This window comes from Silurus aristotelis, assembly GCF_946808225.1.
Source record: "Silurus aristotelis genome assembly, chromosome: 14".
NCBI lineage: Eukaryota > Metazoa > Chordata > Actinopteri > Siluriformes > Siluridae > Silurus > Silurus aristotelis.
In genome coordinates this window covers 1086195-1103839 of record NC_139587.1, presented here as the reverse complement: position 1 = coordinate 1103839, position 17645 = coordinate 1086195, and the positions used below count along the sequence as shown (strand labels likewise).

General features: G+C 37.7%; 1 protein-coding gene across 1 annotated transcript in view; it reads right to left on the bottom strand.

Annotated features, from left to right (window-relative positions):
- Nucleotides 1-1120: 1120 nt before the first annotated feature.
- The window catches only part of pdgfc (platelet derived growth factor c), a 50712-nt gene continuing 34187 nt past the window's right edge, over nt 1121-17645 (bottom strand). Inside the window, exons 4-6 of the mRNA XM_083559816.1 lie at nt 4037-4235; nt 3261-3481; nt 1121-2114 (exon numbers count right to left, since the gene is read on the bottom strand). Coding sequence (XP_083415942.1) covers nt 2010-2114; nt 3261-3481; nt 4037-4235 — 525 coding nt within the window. The 3' untranslated portion in view covers nt 1121-2009. The remainder of the gene's footprint in view (nt 2115-3260; nt 3482-4036; nt 4236-17645) is intronic.

Here is a 17645-nt window from a genome sequence, read left to right as displayed (position 1 = left end):
CTGATCTACTGCACTTCTCTAGAATACTGATGCTTTCTGTGGAGTGATTCAGGTAGAACATCACTGAAGGTCTCGAAGTGAAAAACACGACCTGAAACTGATCTAATATCAGAGTGACTTCAGCGTGTGGTCTGAACGTGTGTTTAATGGATGGTTTATGGGTTGAAGAACAAATACAGAGGAATTTAAGGGACACACACACACACACACACACACACACACACACACACACACACACACACACACACACAAACAAAACAACAACAGAACAATGAAAAGTGTCAAATCCAGTCTGTAATTATTATTATTATTATTATTATTATTATTATTATTATTATTATTATTATTATTATAATTATAATAATAATAATAATAATTATTATTATTATTATTATTATTATTATTATGATTTTGCACATAAAGTTAAATAATGGAAAGATAAACATAAGACATGTTAGAAAGCACATATACACAGAGATGAGAAGTTTTATCAGAAATAATAACACTTCCAGTGAGATATAAAAAAAAGGAAACAAAAACAAGGAAAAAAAAGGAAGGAGTAACGCGTCCAGGATACAGTAGGTATGTAAAGTAGGTACAGTAGATGTGTAAAAGGATGTGTGTGTGTGTGTATGGTCTCAGGAACGTTTCTAGGATTAAATGTATTCTTACAAGCTTTCATATGTGAGGGTGGAATTTAACGTTCATATACGTTCAAAATATTCCCTTGACACACTAATACAGAGCTCCCAGTGTTCTCCTGAAATGTGTCCTGGATGTCTTCTTTTCAAAGCGATCAGAACAGCACCAGTCGCACGGCTCCCGATGTACACAGGATGATGTCTTTTGAAACACTGAATTATGAATTTCGGTGCTCCCTGTGACTGTGCCTGCAGCCTTGTGCTGCCATCTGTTGGCATGTTACAAAAATAGTCTCAAAACCTTTTAATACCACCTCGTATTTCTGTATATTTTTAGTCTATTTATTTCTATTTTTTTAAATGTTCTCTTTCTCGAGCGACGTTAACCCGCGCCGTATCGCTTTTACCCTCAAATTCACTCAGAAGCGACGGAATTTTACCCGAGAGTCAAACAAAAGTCAAACAAACATGACTTTATATTTTTGAATATCAGTAGAAATCAGTTTATTTATGATCCATGATGTGTTCTCTGTGTCTCTCTTTGATGTACAGCTCGAATATCAGAGCTTCTTCAACACTCTGGATGTTTCTCTTGACGATCTTGTACCTGACGAACCCTGAAACAGCGGCGGATGAGGGAGAAGAGGTGTGAAGGTGTGAGAAGCATAAAAAAAATAGGAACATGATTAATTGAAAAAAACAAAAATACAAAACCAGAGCAGGAAGCTATTTACATCACAAAAAAAAACCGCACCAAATTCTGCAAGAAAAAAACCTCGCTCGGGCTCCTCGCTCATCTCCAATCCCAGCGGGTGATGAATGAGCTGCAGAAAGGACAATGAGAAAGAAAGAAATCCCTCTTTTTCTTACAACGTTCTTCTAACCTCCATTTCAGAAGAAAGCCAAAAGATGAACAGAAGGAATGTCCTCCTTATCTTGAGTTTAACCACTAAGTTCAGTAAAAGTTCTTCAAGAGGTTCTTCTCTGGTCCACAGACACCTCCAGGGCAGAGGCTCACTGTAATTCATCAGAGTAGAAAAAAATCTAATAAGACAGTGAGGTTTGGGGAAGAACTTCAGAAGAGAGAAATCATACAGTGTTCATGTTCTTCTCAGGAGCGTAATTAGCAAAACTATTTTTTATTAAAGAAAAATAACAAACAAAAAATTGTCCATGTTTCTAAAATGTTGCTGCCGCATATTTCAACCGGACCAATTCAAAGTTTTTGTTCCAAAGATCTGCGAGAAGGACCAAAACCGGAGCCTGGAGTCCAGGTGAAACACGTTTATCTCTCCAGTTGATCAGCTTGAACATCGTAATGAAAAACAAAGTCTGTTGAATAAATATATACTGGCTGAAGTTCAAGGTTCAGTCGTTCTTGCACTCGCAGTTGCACTCCTCGTGATGCTCCAAGGCCACGTCCGTGAGAGACTTCTGAGAGCCACGACCTGGTCTGAACTTCAGCATCAGGACCTTCAGACGTGACAAGAGACAGAAATCATTCATATGCTGTGACTCTGACTGCAGCAAAGTTTCATCATCGCCATGATTTCCTCAGCAAAGGACAACTACAATCTTTAATTGATGAATAAATCACAACTGCTGCTTCTTATCCATTTACAGTTACTTCCTGTTCTCACGTAAACTCCAGCAGATATAAACGCTGGTTCCCTCACCAGCCTCAGTCTTCAACTTAATATGACAAATAAATGCATCTTGTCATTTGTGGACACCTGACCTTCAAATCTATATGTGCTTTTTAAACGTCCCACATTCACTCATTTGCTGTTCATCAAAACATTCTAAAATTAAATATTATGAGAACTATGATGCGGAATATATTCATATAATATATTCATGTTAAATACATTCATATTTGATTATTATTATATCTTTTTTTGCAGTAACGTGTCTGAGATTAGAAAATTGAATCGTGGAAGAAAAGCAATTTGAGTCCGAAGAACAGTGAAGTAATGAAGGAAAAATAAATAAATAAATAAAATAATAATAATAATAAAATAAAATACACATATACACACATAGTAACAAATATAATAAATATAATATATGTAATATGATGAAAAAGAACATGCTAAACAATTATAGGTGCAAAATAAAATAATGTAATATATTTTGCCTACTTTTATTATACATGATGTTATTGTAATATTTTTGGTATAACATTTTTATAGAAATATGGATTTTCCAGTAAACACGATGATGATAAGCAATTTGACAATTTCTAAAAAAAAATAAATAAATAATAAAAACTCCCATGAAATAAAATAAAATATAGAATTTATAATAATATAATAAAATAAATCAGTAAAAAGTATTAGTTTTAGTTGTAAATGATATAATTTTCAAGTATACTTTTTACTTAAAAAAAATACTTTAAAATATTTAAAAGATTTTAATAATATACTTTTATTGTATTATATTTTAAAGGTAACAATTTTATAGAAATATGGGTTTTTCCAGTAAAATATAGTCGTTGTTAAGTCTGAAACGTAGCGGGTTTTCTGAATCGATCATTAATTCTTTCCTTGTTTTGCTTGTACTCGTATTGAGGATGTTGTTATCCCTGGTACAGGGAGCTCGGTGGAGTCTGTACTGTACCTCATGGTATTTTTTGGTCACTTTAGTGGGAGTGCACTGACACTCGTAGCAGTTGTTGGAGCAGCAGGCGCAGTTTCCACCACATCGCTTCACCAGCAGGCAGCTGGGCCAGAAGATCACGTCCGTCCTCTTCAGCTCCTCACGCAGAGACACTGAATAATTACGAGGAGTGCAGCTGTAGAGCCGGACCTCCTCCCGGAGCAGGTTCAGATCCACCACGCCTTCACACACACACACACACACACACACACACACACACACACACACACACACAGACTTTAGACAGATGTTTATTTAGCTTTTATTATTGGCCTGAGACACAACAAGATCCAAAAAGTCTGAGCCTTGAATCAGGAGCTGTAAATCAAACAGTTCCTCAGCTGATTCCTATTACTCAGGAATTTGTTTTTGCTTTTTTATCGATGATTCTCTCATGAAATTAAAACGTGTCCTAATATCGTTTTAATGCACCATTATTATTTGCTTAATTAGTTTTGTTGCACACGATATGTTCGTCTACTGCTTTCCAGTTTACCAGTTTATGTGTTTGGTTGCTCGTCTTTAAGTAATATAATTTGTGAAATAACTCATTAGCATTGAAAAACGGATACAAATCCTTTTATCTTTGTTTTAAAAACGAGTTAAAAACAATGCTATCTCCTCGTTCTGATGAGTTCATGAGTACGTCTCGTTTCTCAGAAGAAATGATACTAAAAAGAATCATTCAAAAGGCATCAATGCAGGTCTAAACAATCGTCTCTCTGAATTATTCGTACCTCTGTTCTTTTTCTGGTGGAAGAAGGACTTGCCCAGGCCGTGCCATGTGGGCTTGTAAAGCTCATCCAGGTCGAGCTGCCAGCGTTCCGGCTCCAGGTATTTCAGAACTTCCTCCACAGTGCCGAATTCAGACACGGCTTCACTCAGAGCCTCCACGTTGTGCAGAGACGAGGGCATGACGGCAGGTACGGACGACTTCTACACAAATCAGAGAGAAAAGATTTCAGGTTTTACAACAGATTCAGAAGGTGATTTACAAATGTTTCAACCCGCAGGCATTAAAAGTCCAACAAGAACTCTAGAGAATTAAACCATACATCAGAGGGTGAAATTCTACAGGAAATAAAATATCATTTTAGGCATCTTGTTCAGATTTTAACGGATTCTTCATAAACGTCCAGAATAATATTTTACTGCATAATGCATTCACGTGAAACAGAGTTTATATAGAATTAAACCATAGAATAAAATCTAACAGGAGCCTGTAGAAGTTCTAGATTCTAGAATGGCTACCAATAGACCATCACAATTACATATTATACCACGATATAGATAATATAGATATATTTATAGTTATAGATTTTCATGTCAGGTTTATGTTGTTAATATCTTTAATTAATTTAATCTTTATCTTTACTGCTGCTACACATTTCATTTCACTTAATATAAAACTTAATATGTATATTTATTTAAAGTTTCTTAATTTATTCATTTTACTTTGATCTTTATTTATATTTTTTTTACTGTGAGAAACAAAACAATTTCCCCATGAGATCAATAAATTATTCTAATTCTGATTTATTCTGATTCTGATTGATTCTGATTCTAGCTATACAAGTGTAGAGATTAGATTTAATCAATGATCCCATTTTAGTCCAATTTCTACACTTCTATAGAAGTAAATCTTTTTCATTGGCTGATCAAAACAAAATATATAAAATGCACCCTATAAACCTGTGCAGAACCATATTTTTATAGAGAAGCTATTTGAATACAGTAGAACATCAATAGAATAATCTGATTTTTAATGTATAACTCATAAACATTAACCAGGAATAATATAAAACTGCAAAATACATTTTTATAAGATAAGCCATAAAAGTTTACCATTAAAACTTCAATAGAATTTGACCGTATTTAAAAAAATACACAGTTCTTTGAAATGCAGAACCGTATTAAACTAGATAAGAAATAAAACTCCAACAAGAACAGGAAGCTTTAGACCATAGTTTGATAAAAAAAAAAAATATATATACAAATCTAACAAGAACTCATAAAGTTTCAACAGGAACCATACAGAATGGACATCCATTCAAATCCAACTGAAACCCAACAGAATCAGACCAGAGTTTAATGAGTTTAATGAACCAATCATGTACTTTATATTTCCAATAAAAATCTCACATCGAGTGCATATCCAATAGAATCCAATCAAATTTTCCATAATGTCAATTTTAGTGATCGCAAACAAAGTTTAATATAAAAAAACATGATAAATTCCTTTTCATCCATAAATCCTCTGCTATTTCTTCACTGTAAACACAGTAAAGTCATGCTAGGCTTGTTGGCATGGTTACAGCCGTATAATAGACGTCCTGGCCGCTGATAAAGGACGCCCGTGATATAAAGAAGAGCCGTGAATGGGGTCAGTGTGACTGAATGAGGGCACTTCGAATCCAAAGACACGAGACTATTCCATCACTACGGCTTATTTTCAGAGCAAGGACGGCTGAAGGTCGGAACGAAAACAGACGAGCAGATAATGGATCGTTCTTCACGGAGAAAAATCGCGGCGCATTGCGTAATCATTTTATCATCATTTCATCATACTTTCAAAGTCATTCCCAGTTACAATACGAACAAAACACTGTACATTACACTGTAGTGCAGAGCCTGAGCGCATCGTAATAACTACAATTTGCATATTCTATTAAGCTTAATAGAAAATCATGAATATTAATACCATGGAGGGAAATTAAAAATGTTTTGTTACTCCATTAGAAAACGGATCTCAGTTACTCCTTCTATTCAAAATTTCCAGTTCTTCCTATTTCTCTTTTCTTTTCTTCTGCAGTTGTGAATGATGTAAAATGGAAATCATTAGCGACTTGTGCACGTGACACACTTCCATTCTGTCCCATAATCAACATGTCAAGTCTCATTCAAGATTTTTCCTGCTGAGACGTCAAGCATGTTAGACTTTTTCTGATGAAGTCCAATATCGAAACCGAATTTCTGTCTGGACAATTCTGTGACCAAGACCTGATTAAATCCGGGGTCCCCAAACTGTGAGGGATAAATAATGTTTTCTTTCTTTTTACAGACTGGTTGTTCTGCACCAGAAAATAACATGGGCTGAAGTAACTAGCAGTGTTATTGTGATTTGTAATGTATTTATTTATTATTAGTTGATTATTTTGTTCTGCATTGTACAGATGAATGTGTTACTTTCCACAGATACATCACCTATTAAAACTGCATTAATATTTTTCATATTCATTGCTATTGAAATCATAACATTTAATTACTTATGCAAATACATGTGATTAGTGGGTAAAACTAACAAATAGGCTACGTTAATAACTAGGGGTCGAACCGATAGTGGATTTTAATGATACTGATAGCTAGGCTCAATCGTACTCGCTGTTAAAAGATTAATACAAAGATAAAAAAAAAAAAGGATGAAACAAACACTCCATGTAAAATAGTACTGAATTTTATTACAAAAAAAATAAATAAATTACTGAATCATAAAAATGTGCAAAATGAATATGAATAAATTGATAAATATTTATAATATAAATATATAAAAAAAAATTATAAATAATAAATGTAATATTGCGATCTCCGTGCAGCACGCAGTCTAACGTGTAAAAACAAACAGCACATGGCCTTATTGAGTTGCCTCTAGAGGGCGCTCTTGTAACGACAGCGGACCGGAAGCCGGAAAAACTATCGGTATGGATTTTTGCCAATAGCCGATAGTTCCAACAATCAACCATTGACCTCTATTATTATGTAAGGGACATTTTAGTTTGAAAGCCTTATTACAGGCCTTATCACAGCCTTATTATTAATCTTTATTACAGATATGATGTGAGTAAAACATATTTAAAATTTTATTTTCTAAATATGTCTCTGGCATTGTTTCGAGGGTCATTCCAAATGTGGGTTTAAGTCTTTGTATTAAGACAATAGTAATACTGAACAATGAACGTCATGGAGGATTGATGTCCTTCCAGAGATCTTGTGCTTATTAAAGTAATTTTGCAATTAGAAAGTCAAAAAGGCACAATGTGGTGTGTTGAGCTGTAAATTCTCGACTAAGTGATAAACTGAAAGTTTCCATATAGACACTCTGTAATTCAATACGGCTCGCTGTAGGAGATCCCTAATTCTTACAAGCCATATGCTCTGACAGCCTCATGCATAGCAACCCAGAAAATATTTACCCCACCGAAAAGGAGGTAACGTGATCTTATTCCTCTGTCTTCTACAAAAATCCCTTTGACGTCATGCGCAAGGTCAGAGCTGATGAATTGATCTCGTGAGGTATAAACCCTACGATGAAATAATGGATCCCACTGTGTTGTGGAGCTCTGACAACAAGGTGTTGCAAATTGGTTGCATCTGTATGTCTGTGTGTGTGTGTGTATGTGTGTGTGTGTGTGTCAGCGAAACAGACCTACTCAGAGTGAGTCAAGCATCCGAGCAAAGAAACTCCACCAGAAACGTGTGATTGAATGTAAATAAACAAACAGACATCTGGGAGTCTGGGCGAGACGAGTTTCAGTGTGAAGCTCAGCTCCGTCATTGTGGTCAGAAAAGCAGCTTAGTGTAAATGCTAATCGTAATGCGAGCTGGACAATTTAATTTAATTTAATTTGTCAATAATGTTGATTTTCTTGGAAATGTTTATGCACCATGGGCAGATCATCTCCAACCATCTGGAGGTTACGGGGTGAGGGTGAAACAGAAAGTGCACTTTCTTCTGCTCAATGGATTGCCCTGGAAAAGTCCATGTGTGTTTGTAAATGTTGGCTTGATGATATACAGTGGACTTTATTGTCTAGAACTTTAAAGGTACTTTAGTTCATCCCCCAGAGACCTTCAATGTTCTTTTAAAAGACCTACAGAAGTATTTTAGCAACCAAGAACATTAAATATATTTACATTTATGGCAAAAGTTCTTATCCAGAGTGACGTCCAAAATCTCATTTATACAACTAAACAGTTGAGGGTTAAGGGCCTTGTTCAAGGGCCCAGCAGTGGCAGCTTAATGGTGCTGGGATTTTAACCCATGACCTTCTGATCTGAAGTTCAACATCTTTACCACTGAGCTTGCACCTCCTGAGCTCCCACCTCCCCTGGAACCGATGATGTGGTACATGGTTCTTTTGCTTCATAAGAACAAGAAAATCTGTATTGTGTCCCCAAAGACCTGCTTAGGAAATATTTTTTCAAGTATCTTTGTTTTGATTTGAAGGTTCCACATTGAAGTTCCACCCATTTTCCTTGGCTTGACAAAACCTCCTAATTCTCTTCATGGAATGACAACTGAGGAATAAGGAACATTTTACACTCAAAGGAAAAAGTTTGTGAATGATAAAGAATGAACTCCAGGTCTATTGCCATTTTTTTTGCTGTTGCTTTTTAAGCAGAGGTCCTACAGATACTCCTGAGGGACAGTTTTTGTTTTTGCAGTGATTTTTTCCCCTGAGTTCCTGCTAGTAAACATCCTGCTTTTACTTATCAGCTACTAAACTGGAAGTATAAATAGCTAGCATCACTGGTTGACAGAAGAGCAACAGGCTGCTGCTTTATCTTCACCAATCCACCAGATAAAGAACTCATGGGTTCAAGTGAGTCTGGCAAGTTCACCGTCAGTGTTTAGTCCTTTTAATTGACTTCTGAGATGTTTGCTCAATCTCACGGACCAATGGTCATGTCAGAAAAGACAAATATAAATGTTGTTAAAAGACTTTATGAAGATCAGTTGAAGTTGTTAAAGTTTGGAGACCAATGGAGGCTGTTGCTGTTCTGACCCAGGTGTGTTTCCACGTCTGTGATATTATCACGGACAGCGAGTTAGAACAAAGAGCGAATGTGAAATTCTTCAGGAAACTGGGCAAATATGCCACAGAGACTTTAGACATACAGTGATGCTGCGACGACGCATCTGAGGTGTTTTGAGCAGCACACGAACATCGCTGGAAGATGACGAGAGATCAGGAAGACCTTCAATGAGCTCAAACCCAGAAAATGTCAACACCATTTGGCAACTTGTGCATGATAATCATCAGAGAACAATCCACATGATCTCATCATGACACACCCTACTGGCCAGATTTGGCTCCTGTAGACTTCACCCTCTTCCTAAAGATGAAGCTCAAAGGTCAGAGTTTTTACATCGCTGTGGAGATCTGGTGTGAATTACAGATGATGCTCGACACACTTTGAAAAGAAGACTTCCAGGACACATTCCAGAAGAACCCTGGGAGCCCTGTAATGCTGTACAAGGGGACTATTTGGAAGGTGACAGTGTGGAAACGTAGATAAATAAAGAACTTTCTTCTAAAAAAGCACATATTGAGCTGTACCTGTGCAGGTCTCTATTTTTCAACCTTTTTATTATATGAGAGATTTGAACTCTTTGGCTCGACCTTCTCAATGGTAACACCAGCTTTTCCGACCCCCTCCATCCAGATCTAAATGTTCTCCAGTAGTTAGGTGCTATTTTAATAGGCTCTTCACTCAAACCTTTAATGTTTTCCAGAGGCTTTTCCTGGGGTTTTTATGGCTGAGGCTGTTTTTTCCTCTGCTCCTGGTTGAAGTGGTGAAAGTGAGTGATTGCTTATTTAGGTGGAGTGTGTTTAGCCAATGAGGCTGACCACAGAGAAACAGAGCTCTGCTGTTTAAACAGAAAATTGAGCCTCAGTGGAGACCAACTGGATATTCAAGATGATCTCCAACAATCAAGAGTCATTTTGTCGAGCGTTAAGGAGTCATTTTTTTGTTCTTCCAGTTAAAAGAGAATAATTGTAGAGAAACATCTTTAAGGTAAAAATTTGACTGAACGGAGCAACCTTGTTTGGCACGTACCTTTTGTGAATGCTAACCCTTTCTCTCACCTTAACCTTTACACACAGATAGCCTTCAGCGAATTCCTACCACTTACGAATGATTAGTCATGATTTTTCACAATGTTCTGAAGTGTATGGCATAAACTAGACACACTTTAAACTTCTTCATTAAATGCCAACAGATACAAGTCTGTTTGTCTTCTTTATCTATGTGCATTTGAATGTAGTATTTCAGTATTTAATTTTCTTGTTGAACCCTGGACTTCAATCTAGAACCCTAAAGTTTGTTTTGCTTAACTTTTAATGTCTCCATCTAGAACCACAAAGGTCAATGGAGATCCTTTTAACAAAGTAATAACAAACAGTATATATAAATATGTACATCATTCTCTGACAAACTCTGACCAATGAGCTGCTTGTTTTTTTTTACTTCAGCAATAATCATACCTTCTCGAAAGTACTATTACAAGACCTGTAATTACCCCAATTATGCAACAGTATTGGTAAAACGTTTTAGTGCTTAAAATCAGTAGTTCTTATGGCTATTCAAAGACAGCGAGTTTTCACAATCAGAAATCCACTTTGGTGTTACTGTGAACTAAAGGATCTTTTACAAAGTTACTCAGTGGATGGAAAGAAACCAGAAAACACACTGCACTTTTGCAGCCAAACACATCTCAGATAGGAAACCATCCAGACATCAAGCTGCATCATCACACTTTGTCATAAATCTGACAACTACAGGACAAGACCTATAATTACACTAGGTTCCCATCTGCATTCACAAATACTTTGGGACTTGAGGTCAGTCAGCGTAGACAATTCGACTTTACCAACTAACATTAATTTCAATTTGCACCGGCAATCCTGTAGGAACAGTTCCAGTAAAATGAGTTTGATGAAGTAAACACACACCCTGCAACACACCTCTAACAAACACATTAAGGTTTTTAATGCCATACACTTCTCAGAAAGGAAGTCAGATTGAATCAAAGTTGCCGTCTCATACTTTGTCAGGGATTACGCTGACAGGAAGTGTGTCTGGGCCGGATGACCATATGGGAGTCATAAAATAGTTCTGGAAGTCTGGTCAAGGTCTGGTCAAGCAACTTGACTGTTATGCAGGATCAGGGTTGGCACCCCGCTTTGCCTTTCCAAAAAAGAGAGGCAAATACAAGAATAAATACATTAACTGTAACGGTGCCCCCTCCATGTGCTGCACCGCATACTGCATACCAGAATTTTGAGCCTCTGGATTGTCTACAGATTTTCACCAAACCGTTAATTGATATTGTTGAAATGCACTTGACTGGATGACTGTCCTTATGAATTTATTTACATGAGGTGCCATAAAATATATCCATAATGCAAAAATTGCAATAAAGCCTAGTTAAGATTGATAGAAAACCATTGCACTGATTAATCTCTCGGCTTTACTGTGAGCGAGGTCATTTATAAGGACGTGAAAAGATGTATTCATTTTGTTAAGCTAGCTAAATGCTTCCCTGAAAGGAAAACAGTTACAGCTCCCTCATTACAATCTGTCTTAAGCATGACAACACTAACAGCAAAAAAAATATCTGTTCCAATAACTTTCCCAAAGTGATGACACATGCTAATAGCCTGGGTTGACTGGGTACATACTTCTGGGAACATACAATAGCAGGACACAGTAGCAAGGCGAGTGCCAGGAAGCGAATCGACTTGGTATCATGCACCACATGCTCATCCTGACACGAAACCTTTCTAACACTATGCACACAGATAGATAGAATTCTGACCACAATCCAGCTGGAAGCTACAATGACTTTGAGAAGAGGCGCCAAAGGAAATGCAGAAAAACTGTGAGTCAGTTCTGGAGGGGCAGCAGAATTGTAGGTTCCCGCTCTCCGTCCTCCTCCACGCTCTATAAATAGAGATCCATCAGTCAGCCACACCTTCCGCGATGGGAAAACTGTGGGCCAAAACACACCTCCTATTCCTCTTGCAAAGCACAAAAAAGTTCGAAGAAAGAAAACAACACTTTTAGACCTGAGAGCACTGGTTGCATAAAACCGCATCTATGGAGGTTGCATAACTGTTCTTCATGGGGAAGCTGTTCAAATATTATTTTTTCCTTCATTAATCTGGATAGAAAATCCCCGGTTTTGAGATAAATACACATAATTCACTTTAATTCTTATGTTCGGTAAAGTGGCTTTGAGACAATGTCCATTGTGAAAAGTGCTATAGAAATAAACTTGAACTTGTTGCCAAGCTGCCATTCTTGGGGCCCCCTGAGCAAGGCCCTTAACCCTGAGTTCTCCAGGGTTGCTGCATCATGGTGGACCCTGTGCTCTGACCCCAGCTTCCTAACATCATTGGAATATGTAAAGAAAGAATCTTGCTGTGCTATAATCTACATGTGACAAGTATAAACCACCTTTCGTTCTTTGTTTAAGAGGCGCGTCTGCACAGGATGCAAAGATCAGTTGGTATGAAAAGGTTTGGAGATTCACTCTGTGTACAAGAAAGTACTTTATTTATCTGCATTTTCACACAATCACCTTCAAAATATTCCCCTTGTACAGTAGTACAGTGCTCCCAGTGTTCTGGAACGTGGCCTAGAAGTCTTCTTTTCAAAGCGTGTCGAGCAGCTTCTTCGATTTGCACCTGATCTCCGCAACAGTCTCTGTGGCAGATTTGCCCAGTTTCATGCAGGTTTGCTGCTTTTTGTTCTAACCTGCTGCTCATGATGAAATCGCAGACGTGGGAATGCATGTGGTCAGAATAGCACCAGTTACACCATCAGCCTCCAAACTTTTGACACCAGCTCGTATATTCGCACTGAGCTCAGCAACTTACTGTAAATGTAACCCTGGTCCTTAAATAGGACAGATTCTGACAAGACTTAAATACTTGAGGTAGGCCACTAATAATGACATGACCACACCTCCTTGTGTAAAACTACACCCATCTGTTTAAGGCTTTAGACTTAAATCCTGTGTGTTTTATCCCGTGTTCTACCACCTAAATCACTGCTAAATCTCTGAATGGAAGATAAAGGATGACTTTCTTCAGTGTGAATTAAAAGTAACTCTTGCTAATGCATAAAAGTGTCAAGACACGCTCGAACACATCTGTAAACAAGCGAGACAGAGGAAAAGCGAGGACTCGTAAAGCTCTGACAGGCATCAGACATCAAAGGCAAGTGTGTCTATTAAATCATTTCAGGGAAATAATTCGCCCCGAAATGTGCCATGCGAAAGCAGTGAGGAAATTGAAGCTCAGCCGAGTCGGAAATATGAAGCGACGCTTTCACAAGCAGGAGTTACGAGCGCAGCCTGGAAAATTGCCCCTCCTATTATTGCCGGGGAGGTCAGAAGGTCACTGTGGCTGGGATTATACACCTCACCGCGCCACAATTAGCTAGCGAGCGCGACACATTCTTAGTGGATGAGCTCTTCTCTCGGCTCCACTTAAATGGAAAGAGCAGACTAATGCAGCAAGAATACTGTGCAGGTTAATCATAAGTGGTGTATCAGTGACTCCCTCTCGACATGATACACTAAATTCTTTGAGTTTTTCTTGTTAATATGAGAAAAAAAAACTTTTTTTAGTTCAGTTGTGTTTGTGGTGGTCGAAGTACACAAACCGTGTAAGGTAGAGATCCACTCTGTAAAATCTGACTCCAGTAAAAGTACAAAAGTTTTTACCTTCAAATGAACTTAAGTATCAAAGTAGTGATTTATTATAACTCTAATGTTCCTATGATCATTTTTATCACAAGACTCTTCACTTAATCACCTCAGTTTATGTGTAAAGACTCGAATGTGACTCTCAGCACACTGATCTATTAATAGAATGATATTAAAGACTCAAACACTGATTGATATCTAATAAATGATCACGTGTGTTGTGTCGAGTTCGAGTCTGGAGTTTCTTCATCATTTATTCCTCTCTAAATGTTCTGCTTGATGTTGAACTGATGCTGAACTGTATGTTGGTGATCAGTAGATTCACTAAGCTCCGATCAGAACACGTGTAAAACAGAGCGTGCACTCGATCCTGATTGGTGACTCGCTGCGTGTTTCACCAGTTACGTTTTTATCCTCGTCAATAAGAAGGAACGACTGATTTCACTAAATGTAAAATATATTTGAATGTGAAATGTGAAGTTACAGTAAAAATCTCTTCAGATGGAAACACTTCAATAAAATACAGAAACACGAAAAAGCGACTTAATTACAATAATGAAATACATTTACTTCATTACTGTTCAACACTAACATAATCTGTTGATTTTTAAAAAAAATGCTCCTTCACAGAAAGTGAATTAATAAATCATTAATAATTAATAATAGAGGGTAAGGTTTTCTGTAAGGAGATGTTTAACTGTAAGAGCACCAGACTGTGAGAGTCTTCACTTATGGTACATGACAGTAATTGTGGTCGGTTGATGTTTTATATGGATCATGATGGCTGAGGAATAGAGTTCTATAGTTACGTAACTGTTGTAAATGTCATAACTGTGGTCTGCAAACAAAAAATCTTTCTGAAGGCTCGTATCTGGTGTGTGATCCTTCAAGTTTTCTCAGGCAGTTCTGCCACACCAGAGATAACAATACTGATCAGTTCACGCTGTTATTTTTCTCTCGAATTCTTCATCTGTTCCCGTTGTTGATGTTTAAACAAACACGCACTTTGGGAAGTTGAAAGCTTTCAGAGCTTCTCAAAAATATTTGCCCGTGGGCAAATTGTATATCAGCCTTTTTCTGGTAGGTCCATTCTCTCATGTAAATGTTTAACTAAAAGCTAGACTTTTAAAAGGCCAGATCATTTACAGTTCACTGGTGGAAACCTGCAAATGCAGAACTTCTCCTTGCACCTCCTTATTTAGCATTATCTAAAACTACCGCTATTAACTATTCACGAGATCCGATCCCATTCCATCCTGTCGCTTCATCGACTTTAAATCAGATGGAAGACACGTGTGTGAGATGTTCCTGACCTTTTTTTAAGGACAGTGTCTGGTGGCATGCATGTGGGCCAATAGGTTTTAGTTATCATGGACTCAGGACTTCAGGCCATAGAAGATCTACAGTGCTTCATAGCAATCATTTCTTGAGCAGGTCCTGAGTCTTCCTGTGGATCTCAAACTGTTGGAGGTGACTGATAAAGATACAGTTCTAGCAGTCAGACATCTTTATAAGCATCTCAAATGGCTTCTCTTAATTCACAGAAGCAGAAGAGACCCAGCGGCCACCAGTCCACATCTTATCATGTTGTTCTTATAGACTGTACACAGTGATCATGAGAAATGAAAAAATAAGGGCCTACATTTCTTGGGGGACCTTTTTCAAGTTTTTTCTTTGTCTGATTTTTTGCTTTTAAAGATATCAGTAAAAATGCCACTATCACATAGTAGCAGTTCCATGGTGCACTTAAATCCACAGCCCCTTCATCCAGCCATTTCAGTTTGGCATCACAAATTAAAAGCAGCTTTATGAAAGTAAAGATCTCTGAAATGTCCCTGTATGAGTGTGATGACTCTTACTTTACCTCTCCTGCAACCTGACAGACTGTAGTGTTTTCTTTTAACATTATTAGCAGCGTAGATGAGCTGGTTTTCGCTGCGGGTGATTAGACGTGTTTACTCAGACGAATAGCAAGAGAAACAGCCGAGTGACAGGATGGAATATACGGCACTCTCCGAGCTGACAGCTTTTGTTAGGGAAAGTAATGGAGTGTGGAGATTCAGGATGTGTGTGGTCTGCATGGAGAAGGAAAAAGGAAGGATGAGATCGGAGGGAACACAGGACAAAGAGACATTAGAGTCAAGGATGAAGAGGAGGGTATACACAGACAGACAAAGAGAGAGACAGACTAAGTTAAATACAGAGTGTAGAGTGACAGAAAGTAGAATTTTTTTCTCCTCTGGCTCATCTTTCCTGTGCTCTAAGGCTAGAAAAACAATGAGAGTAATAATTCTGGCTGTCTGGATGCACACTGTATAATCTCAAAGCCCTTTCTGCACTCATTCGAGCTTCATCAGTCATACTGAACGCTGGGAAATTCCACCAAGTGTCATTCACACCACTGATGTCATGACACTCAGTAAGACCACATGATGTTCAGGGCCTGGAGGTGTAAATTGGTGGAGAAAGCTGAACGAGGCCATTGTAGGCAGATAATAAGTGGTGTATCGGTTCCTCAGCCTTTTGTTCGAGCACGATGTGTTCCAGTTTTTACACAGATGACCTCTTATACTCCTCTTTGGAACTGAGTACCTTCTGTGTATGTAGTGTTTATTGTCCCTAAAGGAGTGTGTCCTTTAGATGGAGATAAACTGCTAGAAGTCTTGACTTGAGGAATTTGCCCTCCTGTGTTGGGACACGTATTCACAAAGTGGTCGTTTCATCTCGCTGATTTCTGTCAGAGCCTTCTGCTGGGCATGAATTACACCACAATGGGATTTTTGAAGATTTCCAGACACTCCAGCCCCATATAAAGGACACCCATGTTTCATTTGCCCTCATTTTTTTCTCTCTGGTATGTGGTGTGGTCTTCATGTTGGACCCTGTTGAGATACCCATCTGGGTGGTCCTAAGCTGCTATTCTTTTGTGATGGCTTTAAATATTTACTACATTGTTTCCCCCAAAGGTTACAAACTTTTAAGTGTCATAATGTACATAAACATGCCAGGATAAAGAAAACGGTCCTGGATCCTTAACTAGACCCATCTGCATGAACTTAATGAACTCCTTTTGACCATAATAATGTCTGTAAAGATTCAATCAGGTATGAAAAATATCATCAAATATTATAATGAAATGCATTTATTGGTGTATGGAGAACTCATTGCATCCTGCACAGGAAGAACATTTTAGAAATGTAAAAAATGTTTCGCTAATATTTAATGAGAACATTCTTCATTCAGTACCACAAATATTTGTCAATTTAACTTTTTTTTTGGTGAGTTATTTAGTTACTTTTTGCTATTGATTGATTGCTATTTGGTACTTCAATTTTGTCCATTTTCGGACCACACGGACCAGCCTTCGCTTCTCACGTGCATCAATGATTCTCGTCCCCCCACGACCCTATCGCCTGTTCACCACTGTTCCTTCCTTGGGGCACTTTTGATTCTGAACACTGCAGACCAGAAACATCTCACAAGAGCTGCAGTTTTGGAGATGCTCTGATCCAGTCATCTAGACGTCACAATTTGTCAAACTCACCCAAATCCTCACGCTCGTCTATTTTTTCTGCTTCTAACATCAACTTTGAGAACAAAATGTTCAAGATAATGTGTTATTCACTTTACCACTCATAATGTTATAATGTCCAAATGAGCCTTTAAGTGGAACCCTAATAGAACCCAAACAGGAAGCTGGAAAATTAACTAGTGACTATCTGTTAAAAATACCAACTTCACTGTTCCACTTTACTGTAGTTTTAAATGTAAATATCAGGGTTTTTTTTGTTGCAAAATCTCTTTACTTTAATCAGGTCCATTTTACTCATTAGGTTTACATTCCAAGG